Source organism: Natator depressus, chromosome 24, assembly GCF_965152275.1.
Source record: "Natator depressus isolate rNatDep1 chromosome 24, rNatDep2.hap1, whole genome shotgun sequence".
Classification (NCBI taxonomy): domain Eukaryota; kingdom Metazoa; phylum Chordata; order Testudines; family Cheloniidae; genus Natator; species Natator depressus.
The window spans coordinates 8805116-8823789 of record NC_134257.1 but is presented as its reverse complement, the minus strand read 5'-3'; the positions used below and the strand labels follow the sequence as shown (position 1 = coordinate 8823789).

The 18674-nt window shown below is 41.9% G+C and overlaps 1 protein-coding gene across 9 annotated transcripts in view; it reads left to right on the top strand.

Annotated features, from left to right (window-relative positions):
* POGZ (pogo transposable element derived with ZNF domain) overlaps positions 1-18674 on the top strand; it is a 61472-nt gene that overhangs the window by 22063 nt on the left and 20735 nt on the right. For 6 of the 9 annotated variants that reach the window (XM_074938823.1, XM_074938819.1, XM_074938820.1 and 3 more), the window contains exons 4-6: positions 11031-11078; positions 14459-14634; positions 18383-18491. In XM_074938823.1, coding sequence (XP_074794924.1) covers positions 11031-11078; positions 14459-14634; positions 18383-18491 — 333 coding nt within the window. Of the gene's footprint in view, positions 1-813; positions 1040-11030; positions 11079-14458; positions 14635-18382; positions 18492-18674 lie in introns of all 9 variants that reach the window. The other 3 variants (XM_074938825.1, XM_074938822.1, XM_074938824.1) reach the window with 2 other exon arrangements.

Genomic DNA, 18674 nt, shown 5'->3' with positions numbered 1-18674 from the left:
TACATCAGCATGGGACCTAAACCTAGTCCTCACAGGCCTTACCAGAGCCCCTTTTGAACCACTTGCTACCTGTTCTCTACTACATTTATCAACGAAGGTAGCGTTCCTGGTTCCGATCACCTCAACACGTAGAGTGGGTGAAATTGGGGCCCTCATGGCCCATCCTCCTTATACCATATTCTTTAAAAACAAAGTGACTATGGGACCACACCCTAAATTCATACCGAAGGTACCTTCATCATTCCATCTCAATCAACCTATCCATCTACCTGTGTTTTACCCTAAGCCAGATGGGTCTACACAGGAATCTATTCTCCACACTAGATATTAGAAGAGCACTAGCATTTTACCCAGATGGTGACCTACGGAAAGATTTCGTTCTAAGAACAATCGAAGGGTGCAGCCATTTTGAAACAAAGACTATTGAAATGGATTTAGAATTGCAGCCATTTATGTTACCAACAACAAAATATAGAACCCCCGACAGGGATCAGAGCCCATTCAACTAGATCAATTTCTGCCTGGACCACATTCCAAGCTACTCCATGGGCTTCCATACACATGTTCACAAACTACTACATAATAACTCAGAGTTTAGAGGCCAATACAATACGTGGCCTTACGGTACTAGCCTCGACTGTACAGCATCCTTCCACAATGGGGTACTGCTCTACAGTCACCTGAAGCGGAGCACCCACAGGGACAGCACTTGAAGAAGAAGAGACGGTTACTCACCTTGTGCAGTAACTGAGGTTCTTCAAGATGTATTCCCTGTGGGTGATCTAGTACCTGCCCTCCTCCCCTCTACTTTAGAGTTCGCAGAAAGGACTCTGTGGTAGAGAAGGAACCGAGGGGATCGGGCCACGGGAGCGCTAGATGAAGTGCCAGTGGTACTGCGAGACAACTACTGTGAACTACTGTGCATGCGCATCCCAACTGGGCACTGCTACTGAAAATCTCCGGCACCAGGACGCACAGACACCCGAAGTGGAGCACCCACAGGGACACACATCTCGAAGAACCTCAGTTACTGCACAAGGTGAGTAACCTCTTCTGCTGGAAGTGGAATAGATGCTTCTCTTTTCTCTAATTCAATACTGAATCCAGTGCCCTGGCATGTTAGGGGAAACTGCTGTTGCCAGTTGTATAGTCTTTCAGATGTGGTATAAAACAAAGGTTTTGACTACTTGTGGTCACTAAAGAACTAGTGTTGCATTTTGGAAGAGTAGAGATATTAAACTGGTGCGTTGGCCAACTTTAAATTTGAATATTATTTCCTTGAACTTTTCCTGCTGTTTGAATTGGATAATGGTATTCTTCTTCACTTACTATCCTAAAATTCGCAAAAAGAAAAGGAGTACTTGTGGCACCTTAGAGACTAACCAATTTATTTGAGCATGAGCTTTCGTGAGCTACAGCTCACTTCATCAGTATGCATCCGATGAAGTGAGCTGTAGCTCACGAAAGCTCATGCTCAAATAAATTGGTTAGTCTCTAAGGTGCCACAAGTACTCCTTTTCTTTTTGCGAATACAGACTAACACGGCTGTTACTCTGAAACCTATCCTAAAATTGTCATTCAGTGTGCTGTTAAGTAGCTGCCATGTTTAATTTCAGAGGTGGCTAAAGCAATTTCTCTGTATAGTTTGTATTTCAATGTATAACGTTAATAAAGAGTGTTAGGATCCTTTGGGATTAAAGGGGCTGTATAAATGTAAGATTATTATTCAGTGTTCAATAAATCGAATTAAAAATAATCAGATACCAATTTTTAATAGAAAAATTGATCACATCTGCAGGTAATAGGACAGGTGCTTTACCTTATTTGGAGTAGTAATTCATTTGTTGAAAAAATACCATATATATATTTAAGAATCACTGCATAGCATAATTGTGATAAATATTTAATAGTTTTAATGATAAGGGTTGATTAGGGAGATACCTTAAATCAATCACAAAAAATAAATACAAATCCTTGTGGTATTGGCATGCTGATTAGATTAACACTAATAAATTAAAGCTTAAGGGTTACTGATAGATAATATTCAATATTTTAAAAGTCTGTTAGAAATACGCATTAATCAGTAAATCTGAGCTTGCTAGAACAGTATTCAAAATTTGTACTTTTAACTTTGGGGGTGGTCACTATGCAAGTGATTCCAAATATCTTCTAACAGGTTAGAGTCACAGAAATTGAATTAGAATAGTTTTTTGTCACATCTGAAATTATGATGATTCTGTGATAGTCCTGCCAAGTCTGACAAACCCTCTTATTTTGTCCACTTTTTTTTGGCTGTCTAAAAATAAGAGTCTTGGAAAACTGCTGCCATGATACTGTTAATTCAAAGCTCCAGCATCTCATCTGAAAACGACACCTGATTGTTCTCTCTTCCTTTCTCAGTCCTTGCTGCATAGAGTCTGAATGTGTCAAGCAAACCCTTTGGGCATCTAGAACATTGCACGCTTAGCAAGATTACTAACATAATACTTCAGGCTAGTTAGAAAATTTCAGTATGTGTTCTGTAAATCACAGAAGTATATAAAATTGTCTTCCTAATGAATTAGATGCTTGCAGTACTGTTAATGCCCTGGCCATGAACAGCTAGTATTACATTTCTACACATCTATCTCTCCAACAGTTATATTAAAAGGAAGAGGTGTGGTCTCAGTTAACTAAGCCTCTTTTCTTTTCTTTTCTTTTTTTCTTTTTTTTGGTCTGGCTTACAGAAATGCATTAGCAGTTGGCACTGTGCAAATGTCACTGTCTTATGTTTCTTTTAATCCTTAAGGAAGAGATTAAAAACTTCAGTCACATAGACTGAGCTAAGCCAAATGAGGGTCCCTATCATTCTCCACGGTTATTTTTCTTTTGTGTGTGTGTGTGTTGTAGACTGTCTTTCAGTCTCAGGCTACCTGACATAGAAATGAATGAAGAATTATAGTGTGCAGCATTGCAGGTGTTGCCAAAACTCTGTTCAGTTCTGGATGGCACTGGCAACTTTCAGGAGCGTAGGAGCTTCATCTAAATATTTTGCATACTTAGATCATGGTGGAATAACTGCATGTTGGCACCTGTGGTCGCCACAGGATGCTCTAAAGAGGAGTGAGTCTGAGGGCTCATACAATTACTTTTTAGGCCAGATGTTGGCCAAGAAACACTATGGCCACTACAGAATTCTGATGCAAAGTCTTTTAACTAAAGAGGTGTGTGTAAGGGGAAAATACTCTGGAGAAGCGGAGGGGGAATCTTAACAATGACCACATGGTATTGGGGCAGAATAACTTCCCAAATGCATGGAATGTATCACTGTCAGATGTGCTGATATAAAAGTATCTGAGACCACTGTCAAGGTTTTGTGCTGGAGTGCAAGTTTGATGAAGTTGGGATATATATTGCTATCTGGTATCTGTTGAAGATGGAAGTGGAAGTCTGTTGGAGTGCATTATCGAGCCCTGTAGGCAATATGAAAGTGGAAACGAATGCACAAGTGTTAACTTCTTATTTCCATTCTTTTAAGATTTTAAATGGATGGAATGTGTCCATCAGCCTTAACTGTTACTAAACTTAGTTTTGTGGTGGTGGTGTGTCCAAAGCCTAAGGGTCTTTTTTTTTTTTTTTTTTAAATTGTTGCTAACATCAGTTTAAGTTTTGTGAAATGCTTTGCAATCCCTTGAGATGAATGGAGCTCTAGAAACATGACTATTTTCTATATCTCTCTAGAGCCCATTAGTTTACATACATTAGGCTACATTCTCCTTTTGGTTGCTGTCATACTTCTCCATTAATATCAGTTGGATTACTGGTACAACAGAGAAAAACTCGGCCAATTAACTTTTAAATCCAATAAGAATAAAATTCTTTGGCTGTGAATGTGGACTTTTCTTTCTGGAGCAGTGGTGTTATTTGAGCTGATGCCATCTCTTACTATTTTGACTTTGGCTCACAGGGGAATCCCTTTAGACTTGCTGCCAGCAGGGACCGAAGTGGCAAAGTGCCAGAGGGACATCTGTCACCTCTACAATCCCTGCAATATCTACTGGCCCAGTAACTGTGAGGGTCAAATCCTGTTTTAAACTTCAGACTACATTGCAGGCTCAAGAAACGAGCCATGTCTGGAGCCATCCCAGCTTTCAGCAATTAATTTTTTACATTCCTAGGTTGTCTTGTTGCATTTTGCTTTACACTCATTAAAAAGAATTCCAGATTAGAGTGGCAAAAGTCCATTAAATCTCATCCATCTTCTCCTAGCCAATACACTATTGTTTCTTATGCAATGCTGCATGCAGGGTAGCAGACCTAAAATTTAACTTCTCTTAAACAAGATCCACCATGTTGATAAAAAGCCAGCTTCTGTGTCTGTGACCCTACAGTAACAAACCCAGTGCAGGGATTCCCTTATGGGCATTGTACATTTTCAGTATTAAAATGTACAAGACTCTAATGCCATGTCTACACTACCACTTTTATCAGCAAATCTCATGTCGCTCAGGTGGGTGGAAAAAACCCACACCCCTGAGCGACATAAGTTTCGCTGGCATAAGTGACAAAGTGCACAGTGCTATGTCAGCGGGGGAGCTCTCTTCTGTCGGCCTAGAGCAGCTACACTAGCTATCTTACAGTGGCACAGCTACATTGGTACAGCTGTCCTGCCGTAAGCTCACTAGTGTAGACATGGCCTAACTCTCTTTCAGAAGGTGAATAGAAGTACATAGTGGAGTGGACGGCGGTACCTTTGTGTGTCCATGAATCAAAAAACAGAGTTGCAGAAGTTAAAGATGGACAATATCTGTTGGTTCATCTAGTCCGTTTCCCTGCTGGAGCAGTATTGTTCCCTACTGTTCAGTTTTAAATGTCTGAAGTGATTAGGCTTCCACCACTTTTCTTGGGGAGATTTTCATAAATACATCTCACTTTCAGCAAGTCTTTTAAATTGGCATTCAGTCTGCATGGTCCTGTTATTTCCTTCAATTATTCCTACTTAGAATCATAGAATCATAGAATATCAGGGTTGGAAGGGACCCCAGAAGGTCATCTAGTCCAACCCCCTGCTCGAAGCAGGACCAATTCCCAGTTAAATCATCCCAGCCAGGGCTTTGTCAAGCCTGACCTTAAAAACCTCTAAGGAAGGAGATTCTACCACCTCCCTAGGTAACGCATTCCAGTGTTTCACCACCCTCTTAGTGAAAAAGTTTTTCCTAATATCCAATCTAAACCTCCCCCATTGCAACTTGAGACCATTACTCCTCGTTCTGTCATCTGCTACCATTGAGAACAGTCTAGAGCCATCCTCTTTGGAACCCCCTTTCAGGTAGTTGAAAGCAGCTATCAAATCCCCCCTCATTCTTCTCTTCGGCAGACTAAACAATCCCAGCTCCCTCAGCCTCTCCTCATAAGTCATGTGCTCTAGACCCCTAATCATTTTTGTTGCCCTTCGCTGGACTCTCTCCAATTTATCCACATCCTTCTTGTAGTGTGGGGCCCAAAACTGGACACAGTACTCCAGATGAGGCCTCACCAGTGTCGAATAGAGGGGAACGATCACATCCCTCGATCTGCTGGCTATGCCCCTACTTATACATCCCAAAATGCCATTGGCCTTCTTGGCAACAAGGGCACACTGTTGACTCATATCCAGCTTCTCGTCCACTGTCACCCCTAGGTCCTTTTCCGCAGAACTGCTGCCTAGCCATTCGGTCCCTAGTCTGTAGCGGTGCATTGGATTCTTCCATCCTAAGTGCAGGACCCTGCACTTATCCTTATTGAACCTCATCAGATTTCTTTTGGCCCAATCCTCCAATTTGTCTAGGTCCTTCTGTATCCTATCCCTCCCCTCCAGCGTATCTACCACTCCTCCCAGTTTAGTATCATCTGCAAATTTGCTGAGAGTGCAATCCACACCATCCTCCAGATCATTTATGAAGATATTGAACAAAACCGGCCCCAGGACCGACCCCTGGGGCACTCCACTTGACACCGGCTGCCAACTAGACATGGAGCCATTTATCACTACCCGTTGAGCCCGACAATCTAGCCAGCTTTCTACCCACCTTATAGTGCATTCATCCAGCCCATACTTCTTTAACTTGCTGACAAGAATACTGTGGGAGACCGTGTCAAAAGCTTTGCTAAAGTCAAGAAACAATACATCCACTGCTTTCCCTTCATCCACAGAACCAGTAATCTCATCATAAAAGGCGATTAGATTAGTCAGGCATGACCTTCCCTTGGTGAATCCATGCTGACTGTTCCTGATCACTTTCCTCTCATGTAAGTGCTTCAGGATTGATTCTTTGAGGACCTGCTCCATGATTTTTCCAGGGACTGAGGTGAGGCTGACCGGCCTGTAGTTCCCAGGATCCTCCTTCTTCCCTTTTTTAAAGATTGGCACTACATTAGCCTTTTTCCAGTCATCCGGGACTTCCCCCGTTCGCCACGAGTTTTCAAAGATAATGGCCAAGGGCTCTGCAATCACAGCCGCCAATTCCTTCAGCACTCTCGGATGTAACTCGTCCGGCCCCATGGACTTGTGCACGTCCAGCTTTTCTAAATAGTCCCTAACCACCTCTATCTCCACAGAGGGCTGGCCATCTCTTTGCCATTCTGTGATGCCCAGCGCAGCAGTCTGGGAGCTGACCTTGTTAGTGAAAACAGAGGCAAAAAAAGCATTGAGTACATTAGCTTTTTCCACATCCTCTGTCACTAGGTTGCCTCCCTCATTCAGTAAGGGGCCCACACTTTCCTTGGCTTTCTTCTTGTTGCCAACATACCTGAAGAAACCCTTCTTGTTACTCTTGACATCTCTTGCTAGCTGCAGCTCCAGGTGCGATTTGGCCCTCCTTATATCTTTCCTACATGCCCGAGCAATATTTTTATACTCTTCCCTGGTCATATGTCCAACCTTCCACTTCTTGTAAGCTTCTTTTTTATGTTTAAGATCCGCTAGGATTTCACCATTAAGCCAAGCTGGTCGCTTGCCATGTTTACTATTCTTTCGACTCAAATACTTCTACCTCTGTGCCCCACCCTAAGTAATTCTTGGCGTTTACATATATAGCTAGCAGGTCCAATATTTGTCTGCCAGTTTTGACAGTGTTCCCTTATTTAAAAAAAGAAGAAGCAATGCTGATATGAAAATGTGGTAGGTGTCCATCTTCCACATTAGTGTGACAGTTTTGATTCAATAATTTCACTGTCAAATAAAAATATAATTTACATTCCTGTAGCACTTTTCACCCCAAGAAGCAAAGTGCTTTACATACTTTAAAATATTGAAACAGTATAAGGGAATATTTTACCCATCTCTAATATACGACGACAACAACCTGACCAGATACAGCAATGCTATACAATAGTTTAGGACAAGAAGTAGAGAGAATACTATGTCCAGTTACAACTACTAGGGGAATTTAGGCAGGTAGATTATAATTTCCTTCGAATGATTGTCGACAGACATTGGACTCTTGCTGTGCTACACACACACGACTGATTCTTTTGGTCAGCAGAATCCACTGGAGGCCCTTGGTGCCCTCACACCTCCCCACCTGACTGCATAAAGAGTAGAGCAGGCCCAACTGGCCCTTACTTCATTCTTACTGCCCATGGCAGTGAGTTGGAACCCTGCAATGTCTGCTTACTCTGCACATTGTCATTTTTTCTTAGCCTTGTGTATAATATCTGATTGGTGTAGTTTTCTCTTTTTTGCACCCATTGGTTTTATTTCTATATAATTAGATAAGTTAGCCTATATCCCTCCCCTTGTGCTGGGGTACTAGCATTATTGCAGAATCTAAGTCACCGGGATTTAAGACTTGTTCCTTGTGTCATGCTTTGATGTCTGTTTATGATGGGCACTCTTGATGCTCGCTATTCCTTGGATGAGGCAGTTCACCCATGTTGGCCTCAGTTGATGAGTCTAAGGTATTCTAGGACCTGATGAAATATATGGCAGAAACTTTAGATGTAGCCCTGGAAGTGATCTGAGAGAAGCAGCACAAACTCATGGATATTCTGCATCCCTCTATGCTAGTCAGGCTTGCCATGTCCATTAATGAAGGGCTACTGGAGCGTGCAAAAAATATCCATTCTGGTTACATTCAGAAGAGCTGACCGGGACTACCACGTTCCTGATCAGGGATTCAGGTATTTTTATTTTTATCCAGCATTGGGTTTTCTTGTAGTAGTAGCAGTTCAGGAGAGATCAAAACAGCAGGGACTTTCTAAGTCCACACTGAGGAAAAAAGGATAAGAAATGGGGCCTTCTTCAACTGCATGGCATATTTGTCAGCTAACCTCCAGAGGAGGGTGACTATCAGGCCCTCATCTCGAAATATGTTGTTTTTTTTTAAACTGAGATAAGTTGTCTTAGTTTATAAACAGGCTTCTCAAGGAACACCAGGAGAACATGAAGTTTGTCATGGCAGAGGGACAGCTGACTGCCCACACTTCCCTAAAGGTTGTGCTGTACATGTTTAACACTACAGCATTCACAAGGCTGCTGCAGTAGCCATGAGGAGGTAATACTGTCAGTCTTTGGGGATTCCCACTGAGGTCCAAGCAACAATTGAGGATCTCCCCTTTGAGGGTAACAAACTTTTCAACACTGGAATGGATGAGGCCCTCTACTCCTTGAAGGATTCATGGGTGACTGCACTCTTCGAGCATCTATATCCCGACCCCAAGGAGGAAGAAGTCACTCCAGGAGCCATCCTTCACACAGCACTCCTCTATCCAATATTACAGTTGGCCACGGAGGACCTCGGAGCCACTGAAGAGGAGACAGATACTATTGCAAATGGTCCTCTGCTGCCCAACAGTCTGGGGTTTCCACAACGCAGCAGGTTTTATGCCCACTGCTGAGAACGGATAGTATAGCCTGATGCTGTCTCTGTGTTCAAGGGCATTCACCAAGGTTGTGACAGCTTATGTAAGGAGACAGGGAAACATGGTCTAGCCTTACTTCAACAAGCCCACTGCTAGCTGGGCAGAGGAACATGGCCGGATTCTGGTTAACCTCTGGTGCGAGGCGAGCAAGACATTCGTCTTCAGCAAGAACATGAGAAATGATCATATCTACAAAACTATATCTGAGTGGCAGACAACAGACAAAAATCCACACTGATTTGGAGCATAGAATTTATAGGAGCACTGTTAGGCTCCAGATCAGCAAGAGATGACCTTCTTCAAGTGAGATTCCAAACAAAATTTAGGTGAAACTCCTGAAGGGACATGAGTGAGATGAGTGAGAAGAAGATGAGTGAGAACATCTCAGACTTCCAGAACACACAGCCTCATATACTTACATTGTACAGCATGCTAGACTTCACCTACGCTCTGCCTGACATGGTCTGGGACATCACCATTCAGATCCCATACCTGGACACAGTTTCCTTATATCTGACAGCCTGGATGCTGGCTAGATGACATCCACCAAAAGAAGCTGTTCAGCTGAGGTTCAGAACATTCTGCTACAAAGCAGGAAATATTTAGCTAGATTTAATTGCAAAGGTAAATGGAAGAGGTTTTCTATTTGGGCATCACCACTAGCTTTCTCCCTTAAAAGCACCAATACTGGACTATTTGCTAACCCTGAAACAATCTGTGCTTTCCATCCACTCCATAAGGCTCCATCTAGTAGTAGTAATATCTGAACATCACCTTCCTATCTAGGGGTCACAGTGTGTTTTTCCACCCTCAGTGGCAAGATTTCCGAAGGGCCTTATACATGGCTTTTCCTCTAGTTCGGGCATCCCCATGCTCCTGGGACTTCAGTACAATACACCCTCGCTGTAACGAACCCGTCGGGATCCAAGCCATTTGTTTGTTATAGCCAGGGGTTCATTATAGTGAAAGAGGCCGACTGCCCTGGGCGGGAGGGAGGGGGAGAGAAGAGGAGGCCGCTGACAGCTCCTCCGGCCTCATGGCTGTGGCAGGGCTGGAGAAGCTGTCAGCCTCCACTGCAGCTGTGGGGCTCGAAGTGGGATTTGGTGACCGGGTTCTTTATAGCCGAAGGTTTGTTATTATGAAGGGCATTATAGCAAGGATATACTATATAGAGTTAGCAAGGTGAGAGCATTTGAGCTCAGGCAGCCTCTGCTGCCTGTTTGAGGAATGTCTCTATATCTGAAATTTGTAGGGCAGCTACACGGTGTTCAATCCACATACTTACAAGACATTGTTCCTTAGTAGAAGCTTCCAGATCAGATGGTGATTTAGTAGGGCTGTTCTGCAGTCATTTATTTAAGTAGAACTCCTCTAATATGCACCTCCAAGCAATGGGACAACTACACTGCTTTTTAGTCACCAAGAATAAAATCTGTCAGGGCAATCAGTTGAAGAAAGAATGATTATTTCCCCTGTATTAACTGGGATCTTCGAGATGTGTTGTCCACACAGATTACACGACCTACCCTCCTTGCCCACTTCTACTAATTCCTACTTCTGTGGGATTCTCTATTGGTGAAAGAACTGAGGGATGATTGGGTTCACTCTTCCCTTTATTCACTTGGGAGTGTGGGGGGTGCAAGGGCAACTAGGGCACAGGCATAGCCCCAACTAACACTGCTGACCAAAGTAATCCTATCTTGCATGGAGGGGGTTTGCCCATTAAAAGCAAAATCCTTGTGGACAAAGCTTCTCAAAGAACCACGGTTACTGCAGGGTATGTAACATTCTATTCTAGTTGGATTTTGGCCAAGATACTACTGTTAACTCTTCTTGTTGTACAAATGTTGCTATGGGATCTTTAATGACCATGAGTGTTCAGAATCTTGGTTTTATGACTCTTCTGAAAGATAACATGTCCTCGAGCACAGACCTGCTAATATTAGTTCAGTACTGATTTGAAGAATAACGCTACTTACTGAATTGCCGACAGTACTATATGAAATACTCATTAAAAGGAGATCCCAGCAAAATTCCTTTCTTTCGGGGTTGTAGTCATGGCCTGTTGTTGAAGAGATCTTACCTGTACAGTCTTATTTTGGCATTTTGATATAGTCTCTAATTACATGATCACACTGTTTTTTCTGCAGGACCCCTGCCTCAATCAGTGCACAGGAACAATGCTGCTGACCGAATGGGTAGCTATGCAATACTTCTTTTTATCCTCATCATTTAATGTCTGACCCCATGCCTTTTTTATTGCACACAAATTTAAATCCTGAATACAGTATTATAAATTTCCTCATGGCTTTTCTTTGACATGCGTCAGTGTGGTATCTGAGTGGTTCATAAATATTAGTGAATGAATTTCATCTTTGCAATATCCCTGTCAGGTAAGATGGTATTATCCCCCATTTTACAGATGAGGCTGTGAGACAGATTGAAGCCAAAATCGTCAAATGCCACACTCATTTTGGGAGCCCAACCTGAGATGCCACAGGCTTGATTTTTATTCAGAGTACTTAGTGTTTTTATAGCACTGTGTATGTTCAGAGCACAGCTCCGTTGACTTCAGTTGCAGTTGTGAGCTCTTAGCACTTCTTCAGATCAGGTTTCAGGTGTTCTAAAGTGGGAACCCAGGAAATGAGGAAGATCCAGTGGGCGCTTGTGAAAAGTTTTTGGGTTAAGTGACTTACCCCTTATCAGAAACTAAGTGGGAGAGGCAGAGATAGACTCCCATTCTCTAGGGTTACATTCAACTGCCATAAGCATAAAAACCCCTTTCTCCTCTTCCAGTCCCTTGGTTCATTCACTACACACCTTCCAACTTCTGCAACAAATGAGGCTGGCTCATACAGATGACACGGCCTCATTTGTTACACAACCTTGATTCATTCCCAGAGCACCTTTTCGTCTGTGCGCTGAATGAGGCAGAGATTCTGTGGAAAAATATATTATGTGACCATGTAATTAAAGTCTCTATCATAATGTATATGCACAAGGGGAGTGAATTAAAGTTGCCTATGCAACCTTAATTGGGCATTATCTAACTTTTACATGCTGGACTTTTCAACCACAATGTTCTTTTGACATAACTTTTTTTTTTCCCTTCAATGTAACTTCCTAAGCTCAAAACAAAACAAGTAAACTGAAAAACAGAAATTTCATCACATGGAATTCTATTGACCCCCACATGGGTCATCAGGAAGACTGGCACCTTTAGGCCCACAGCACAGACTTCAGTTAACAGGACTTATTTCCCCCAGTTGGCTAGCTCACATAGAGGATAATGAGATACACATTTTGACAGTGAGTTTCACTGCTATATAGTGGTAACAGAGGTATGATAGAACTCAAGAATCCTGAGTTCTAGTGGCAGTTCGGTAGTGGAGTATGTTTCAGTGGTTAAAGACCTTTTTGCCCTATTTTCCCCTTGCCTAGTATGTCCTTCTCCCATTCTGTTCCAGTTCCCCTTGGCACCTGTCCCCTTAGCCTGCACCCCCAACCTGCCCGTGTCTTCCCCTCCCTTCTCTTGCTCCTCCCCACTCCCTTTCTTTTGTGCAGTCAGGTTGTTTGCTCCTATTCCTTCTCGATCCTTCGTGCTGCCTGGGTGCCAACTGAAGAAGCATTGAGCGCGCAGGAGAAACAATCCCTCTGTTCTCAGTTCTGGTGCCACAGCAGCTCTCTGGGTGCCAGGAGGGACAGTTGCAGGGACAGTCCTGCTAAGCCCCTGCATTCCCTGCAGCCCTAAGACTGAGCATGCTTAGTTGCACTCTGGGGATGGTGCACGGTCACTGTGGTTGACATAAAGGAGCTGTAGTGACAGAATCTTTGGAGAATAATGGAGTCAGTGTCTAACAAACCTCTACTGAGCATGTGCAAATGAAATTTTTCAGATGCTGATAGTCAAATTTGGGTGTCTTTTCATGGGGATAGCAACAGACACATCCTCAACACCAGGGCATCTCTCTGGCAAATATAAAGTTCCTGCTACGTAGCTTAGAGGTGCTAGAATTTCTCAACAAAACACTGTAAGAATTTGTCTAACATGAGTAGAACAACATATTTTCCCTGAATCTCACTCTCTGAAACGGTGAACCGTTTTATGCTGAAACTTTCCTAAGAAAATTCAGCCTGAGGCAGACACCTGTCATGGGAAAATTTAGCCTGGACAGTCAAAATTTTGCAAAATTAACTGCAACTGAAAATGGCATTTTATAAGGGAAAGCGTTAGGCAACTATAACAATAGTAGCAAAACCAGCACTGCGTATAACAGTAACAGGCAATGGTATTTCCGCAAAGAGACCTATTAGGTGCATAATAACTCTTTGAGACCAAAGGCATTGTGATGGAATATTTCACCATACCATATAATATCAGGATATTGAATTCAAAGGACACAAGACACTGTCTTTTTCACAGACATGTAGACTAGGCAAAAAAGAGTTACCATTCTTTAATTTAAAAAAAAAAAAAAGAGTTGCTGAACTGAAGGGGCAAAGGCCTTAAAGTATTTTAGGGTATTCTCATGACTCTAGTGTGATCCAAATGTGCTCAATAATTTTTCTGTATATTAAGGCTGAAAGTGAGATTGTGTACTGTGTCTCTTGGATGTGCAGCACATGCAAGCACTGTCCAGGAGCAGGAAGAGGGGCTAAGGTGGCTTTAAGGTCACCTTTGTGCCCTCCCTCCCAGTACTGGGTTGTTCTAGGGGGCATTGCAGTGCTCAGCATGATTGTGGCTGCCATCTCTGACTGCCTATGGTTGGCAGTGCTGCCCAGAATTTCTATGATGCTGTGCACTGTGTTTCTTCTCCTGGAAGACCACTTACACTGGGGCTTGCAAGAGGTCCTGTGTCAGTTTGCTTACCTCACCCTGAAGCAGTGCCTGCGTGCCAGTCGAATTCTTTTCTTGTCAGCTAAAAGAAAAGGAGTACTTGTGGCACCTTAGAGACTAGCCAATTTATTTGAGCATAAGCTTTCGTGAGCTACAGCTCACTTCGTCGGATGCATAAAGTGGAAAATGCAGTGAGGATGTTTTATACACACAGACCATGAAAAAATGGGTGTTTATCACTTCAAAAGGTTTTCTCTCCCCCCACCCCACTCTCCTGCTGGTAATAGCTTATCTAAAGTGATCACTCTCCTTACAATGTGTATGATAATCAAGGTGGGCCATTCCGGCACAAATCCAGGGTTTAACAAGAACGTCTGAGGAACAGTGGGGGCCGGGGTAGGAAAAAACCAAGGGGAAATAGGTTACCTTTTCTCATCTCATTACGCTGCCGGAGCAGTGTTCAACAGCTATGCTGGGGAGCAGGAGAAATCCATCTTTGAGATATTTCAAAACTACCTGTGGGTTTTGGATGCCCAGTTCCCTGCACAGCTTTGAAAATCTCAGATGTGCAGACTAGTAAAATGATACATGGGAGGCGTGGAGGGGTGGGTCTTTTGGATAATATATTTGAAAATGTGTTCAGTGTAACTAATTCAAATTGTGGAGGCTGAAACTAGTCACTGAGGAATCAGTATGAAAAATTTAAGGTGTGTAAATAAGTAGATCTTGTTTTTCTTCCAGCTGCCAACCCTCTTGTTCAGCAAGGTGGACAGCCACTAATCCTTACCCAGAACCCAACCTCGGGGCTAGGCACAATGGTAACACAGCCAGTGTTACGACCTGTTCAGGTGATGCAGAATGCCAACCATGTTACTAATTCACCAGTGAGCAGCCAACCTATCTTTATAACAACACAGGTGAGTTTTCTGTTCCCATGTACTTAAGTATTCTTAAATATTTTGAAGCACTGTACATAACTGTACTTAAGTACTTTTACGTATTCTGTACTTTGTGCTTGTATTTAAGTACTACTGAAGGTACCTAAATCATAAGTAACTTTAAAAAAAAATTTAAAAAACTGCAAGTACTTTTTCAAACTGTCCTGGATTCTGGTTCGTCCCCAGAAACCACTGTCCTGGGTTGGGCACTTTAGGCGCTCAGTTCCAGCTGCCATGGGCTTTTTTCTGTTCCTGCTGTTCCACCAGCCAGGGAGGGTGGTGGCCCTGCCCTCTTCATTTCTGATTGGTCACTGCAACAGGTCCAGCCTATTGGAGGGGTGAGTCAGTATGGGGGAGGGGGCACAGCAGGCAGACACATACCTCTCGGTGTCCTGCATTGAGAAAACAAGCCCAGTAGCTGCTTACCCTGCAGGGTGGGATAAGAAATGCCTGCCAGGCACTGGGCATGTTCCAATGCTGAACGGGCTATTGGGAAATTGAGGCCTAAGGAATTGTTTTGTCAACTTCTGCCTAGTGCCACCACTACCAGTCATTGTATCATTGATTATACTTCCTGTTTCATTTCCTTTTGAATTGTAAATATTCTTAGTCTTCTTTAATCTGGAAATATCTCTTCAGTCATTAATGGCGTGTGAAAATAAAGTGTTGCCGATTGTAGTGAGAACTTACTTCTCAGATGTTGTTGAAGATGATGGGAACTTTATTGAAGCAGTTTGTAGTTTGTGCAAACCAAAAAGAAAGACAATTCACAGACAAGATAAGGCACCCTCAGATTTCACCAAACATGCAGGTAAATAATTATTATTAATTAAATATGGTTCATTCCATTTTTTGCTCACTATATTTTCTCCTTAGTTGGACATATTTATTATTTCTTGAACTGCTGTTTTGATATGTTTCCTGAAATTGTGATTTACTAGGCCAGAAAAGGCCAGAAATACCATATTTACTATAATTCAGTTTGTTGTAAAACACAGACCCCAAGCAGTATTTATGGTATGTTTTATACATCACTTAGCATTTGTTTTTCCTTTTGTATTTGAGCAGAATAATAATTAAACATTTATATATATAGTTGCTCTGAATAAAATAAAATAATTTTTATTTGTTTTTTAGAAAAGTCATGGAGAAAAGGACTTCGGATGTAAGCAAACTATTGATGACTTGTTCACAGCATCTGGGGAAATCCCAAAGTGAAAGACCCCCAGTTTTGATACTTTTCTGCAGCAATTACTCTGTGATGGAGCAGTGTCCAAAGAAAATATAGACAAACTAATTCTCAGTTTTATTAGTGATATGCTGACTCTGTCAACTGTTGAAGGGTGTGGCTTTTGCACTTTATTTATTGGAATTATTCCCAAAGCTGCTGTCATGTGAACTGAAAAAACAAAGATTAAACTACTGGGACAATACAGCTTGGTTCTTGAAAGCATAAAAAACAAATTGGCATCTCTACGTTATGTTTGCATGACTGGAGATGTGTGGACACATCAGGCAAGAAGCTACGTGGGTATTACCTGTCACTGGATTGACTACTAATCCAACAAGAGTCCGCAGTCTTAGGCTTCCATCACTTTGTTGGAACACATCGGTAACAATAAGATCACTTCTCTGTTGGCTCAGATCCACTCACAGTTTGATCTGGATTCAGTAAAAATAACGCTTGACAAAGACAGTATTAGCAATTTTGTTAAAGCCTTCAAGCTGTTTTCAGGACCTGGAGTGTTGGAGGATGATGCTGATAAGGAAGTGGAGGAGGATGCTAGTAAACAAGTGGACACCCCACGTTCTGATAGATGTAGCCATGTGAGTATTGATGAAGTTTTGACAAGCGATACTGCTTACTGTTCATGTATATTTTACCACCACATATTTTGCCACTACATATGACTGTTTTTCGTACACTCTGAACTTGGTAGCAACTACTGATGCTTCTAGGGCTCTTGCCAAGAACTCTCAATACAAGCGTCTCTTCAGAAGTGTAGTGGCTAAGTGCTCTGTCTTAAGCGACACTGCATACCAGAGTTCAAAGAGTTCTGAGATTGTGAATGACACGCTTGGAAAAACAATCTGCAAACCTACCTCTAAGCAATGGAATTCAGAGTTTAGTAGCTTTCACCGTATTTACAACATGCCTGATAGAGTTAGTATTGTGATGGAGCATTTCCCACTGTCAAAATTCTCCAACACAGCTGGAATATCTAAGTGAGTTGCTGGAGGTGATGTCCACGGTTGCCACTGGACTTGGTAGATAATGTGAAGGAAGGCCATAGAAAAGGTTTGGACGTATTTTGACATTTGATGCAGCTGTGAGTAACAAAAGTGCAAAGTCATTTGTCGCTGTTCCTGTGCCACGCCGATTTTATTTTAAAGTTGCATTGGCTGCTGAATCAGATTGAGAGAAAAATTGCAGAGGAAGTTCTTTTTACATGATCTGGTTTGTTGTGACAGCCTACCAAAGCCTACAGATCAAGCAATAACATCCAAAGATGCCACTAATTTCTACTGCTTTGATGATCAGGGCACATCTGACTCCCACTTAAGAATTGTTGGTATACAACTCCACAGTGATCCATCTCATGAATTTGATCAACTGAAAAAACATCCAGTAGTTGTTAAACTTTTTATCAAATTTAATACTACCCTGCCAATCATGTTCCAGTGGAAAGATTATTCAGTAGCGCTGGACAAATCCTTTTGCCAAGAAGGAACTGTCTTCAGGATGATACATTCAAGATTCTACTGTTGTTGAAGAAAATGCCCATTTAATCGAATGAGCTGCTGTTTGTACATTATATATATATATATATATATATATAAATGATATAATGGAAAGGAAATTTATTTACATTTTAAGTGATTTTTTTCATTGTTGTTCCATCTCTTTTGTGTATATAAATAAAATTTAATCGTTGCTCTTTTTCTTTCTCTTCTACTATGTGCTTATATTATTTAGGTGGTAGTTCATCTATTGGCCAGGAAATACAGGCGTGAAAGTACTTGCACTTGTATTTTTTAGCTATAAATGCATAAGTATTATTTCCACAATATATTTGTACTTCTAAGTACTTCTGTAATGATATACTTGTCACTTTTATATTAAAGTCCTTTTTATCAGTACTTATGGCAACACAAGGGGATGGTGCTGGTCCTTTGACTGGCACAGAGGAGCCTGGGCTCTTGGATCATCAGTTCTGTTTGTTAGTTTTATTTTAGTAACAAACAAACACCTGTGGAAAACAGAGAATAAAAATGCTTGGAAGACTAACCTGCCTTGGCTAATACTTATCAGTTTGTCACTCTGATCACTTCGTATGACTTACTCTGACTAGTGCTGTCAATGTGAAAATTCTTCATTTACCTTTACTTTTTTGAGGTGGGTGGGAGGGGGTTGGGGTTAGAGGATCTTTTTGAGCAGATTTCTACTGGAAGAGAAATTGGATTTATTACTTTGCAGAAATAAGGTCCAATCTAATGCCAACTGAAATCGATTGAAGACTCATACTGACCAAATACTGGTTCTGCTGTGATAGCTGAATTTGTCTCTTCCACTCCTAAACATACCTAGCAAACCTCAAAGAAGTAATTTGGGAAGACCATTCAGGCACTAACGGCACATTGTGATTGGTAAACTGCACACGGATTATCTCTGTTTTTGGTTTGTTGGAATAAATATGTTAAAGATAATTTTGCCTCTTAAATGCAGGGATTTCCAGTAAGGAATGTCCGGCCTGTACAAAACACAATGAATCAGGTTGGAATTGTTCTGAACGTACAGCAAGGCCAAACAGTTAGACCCATTACCCTAGTCCCAGGTAAGCAGTGTATCCACTGAAACAGACTAAATGGGCATGTGGTAGAAATCTGTTGTTTAGCGTTTATCCAACTAAAGGAACATAAACTAAAAATATTATATCTTGAAATTTGTTTCCTTATCTGTGTTGCCAGTAGCCCTTGAAGAGTGGGATTTTTCTTAGGGACCTAAGCCCCTGGTCCTT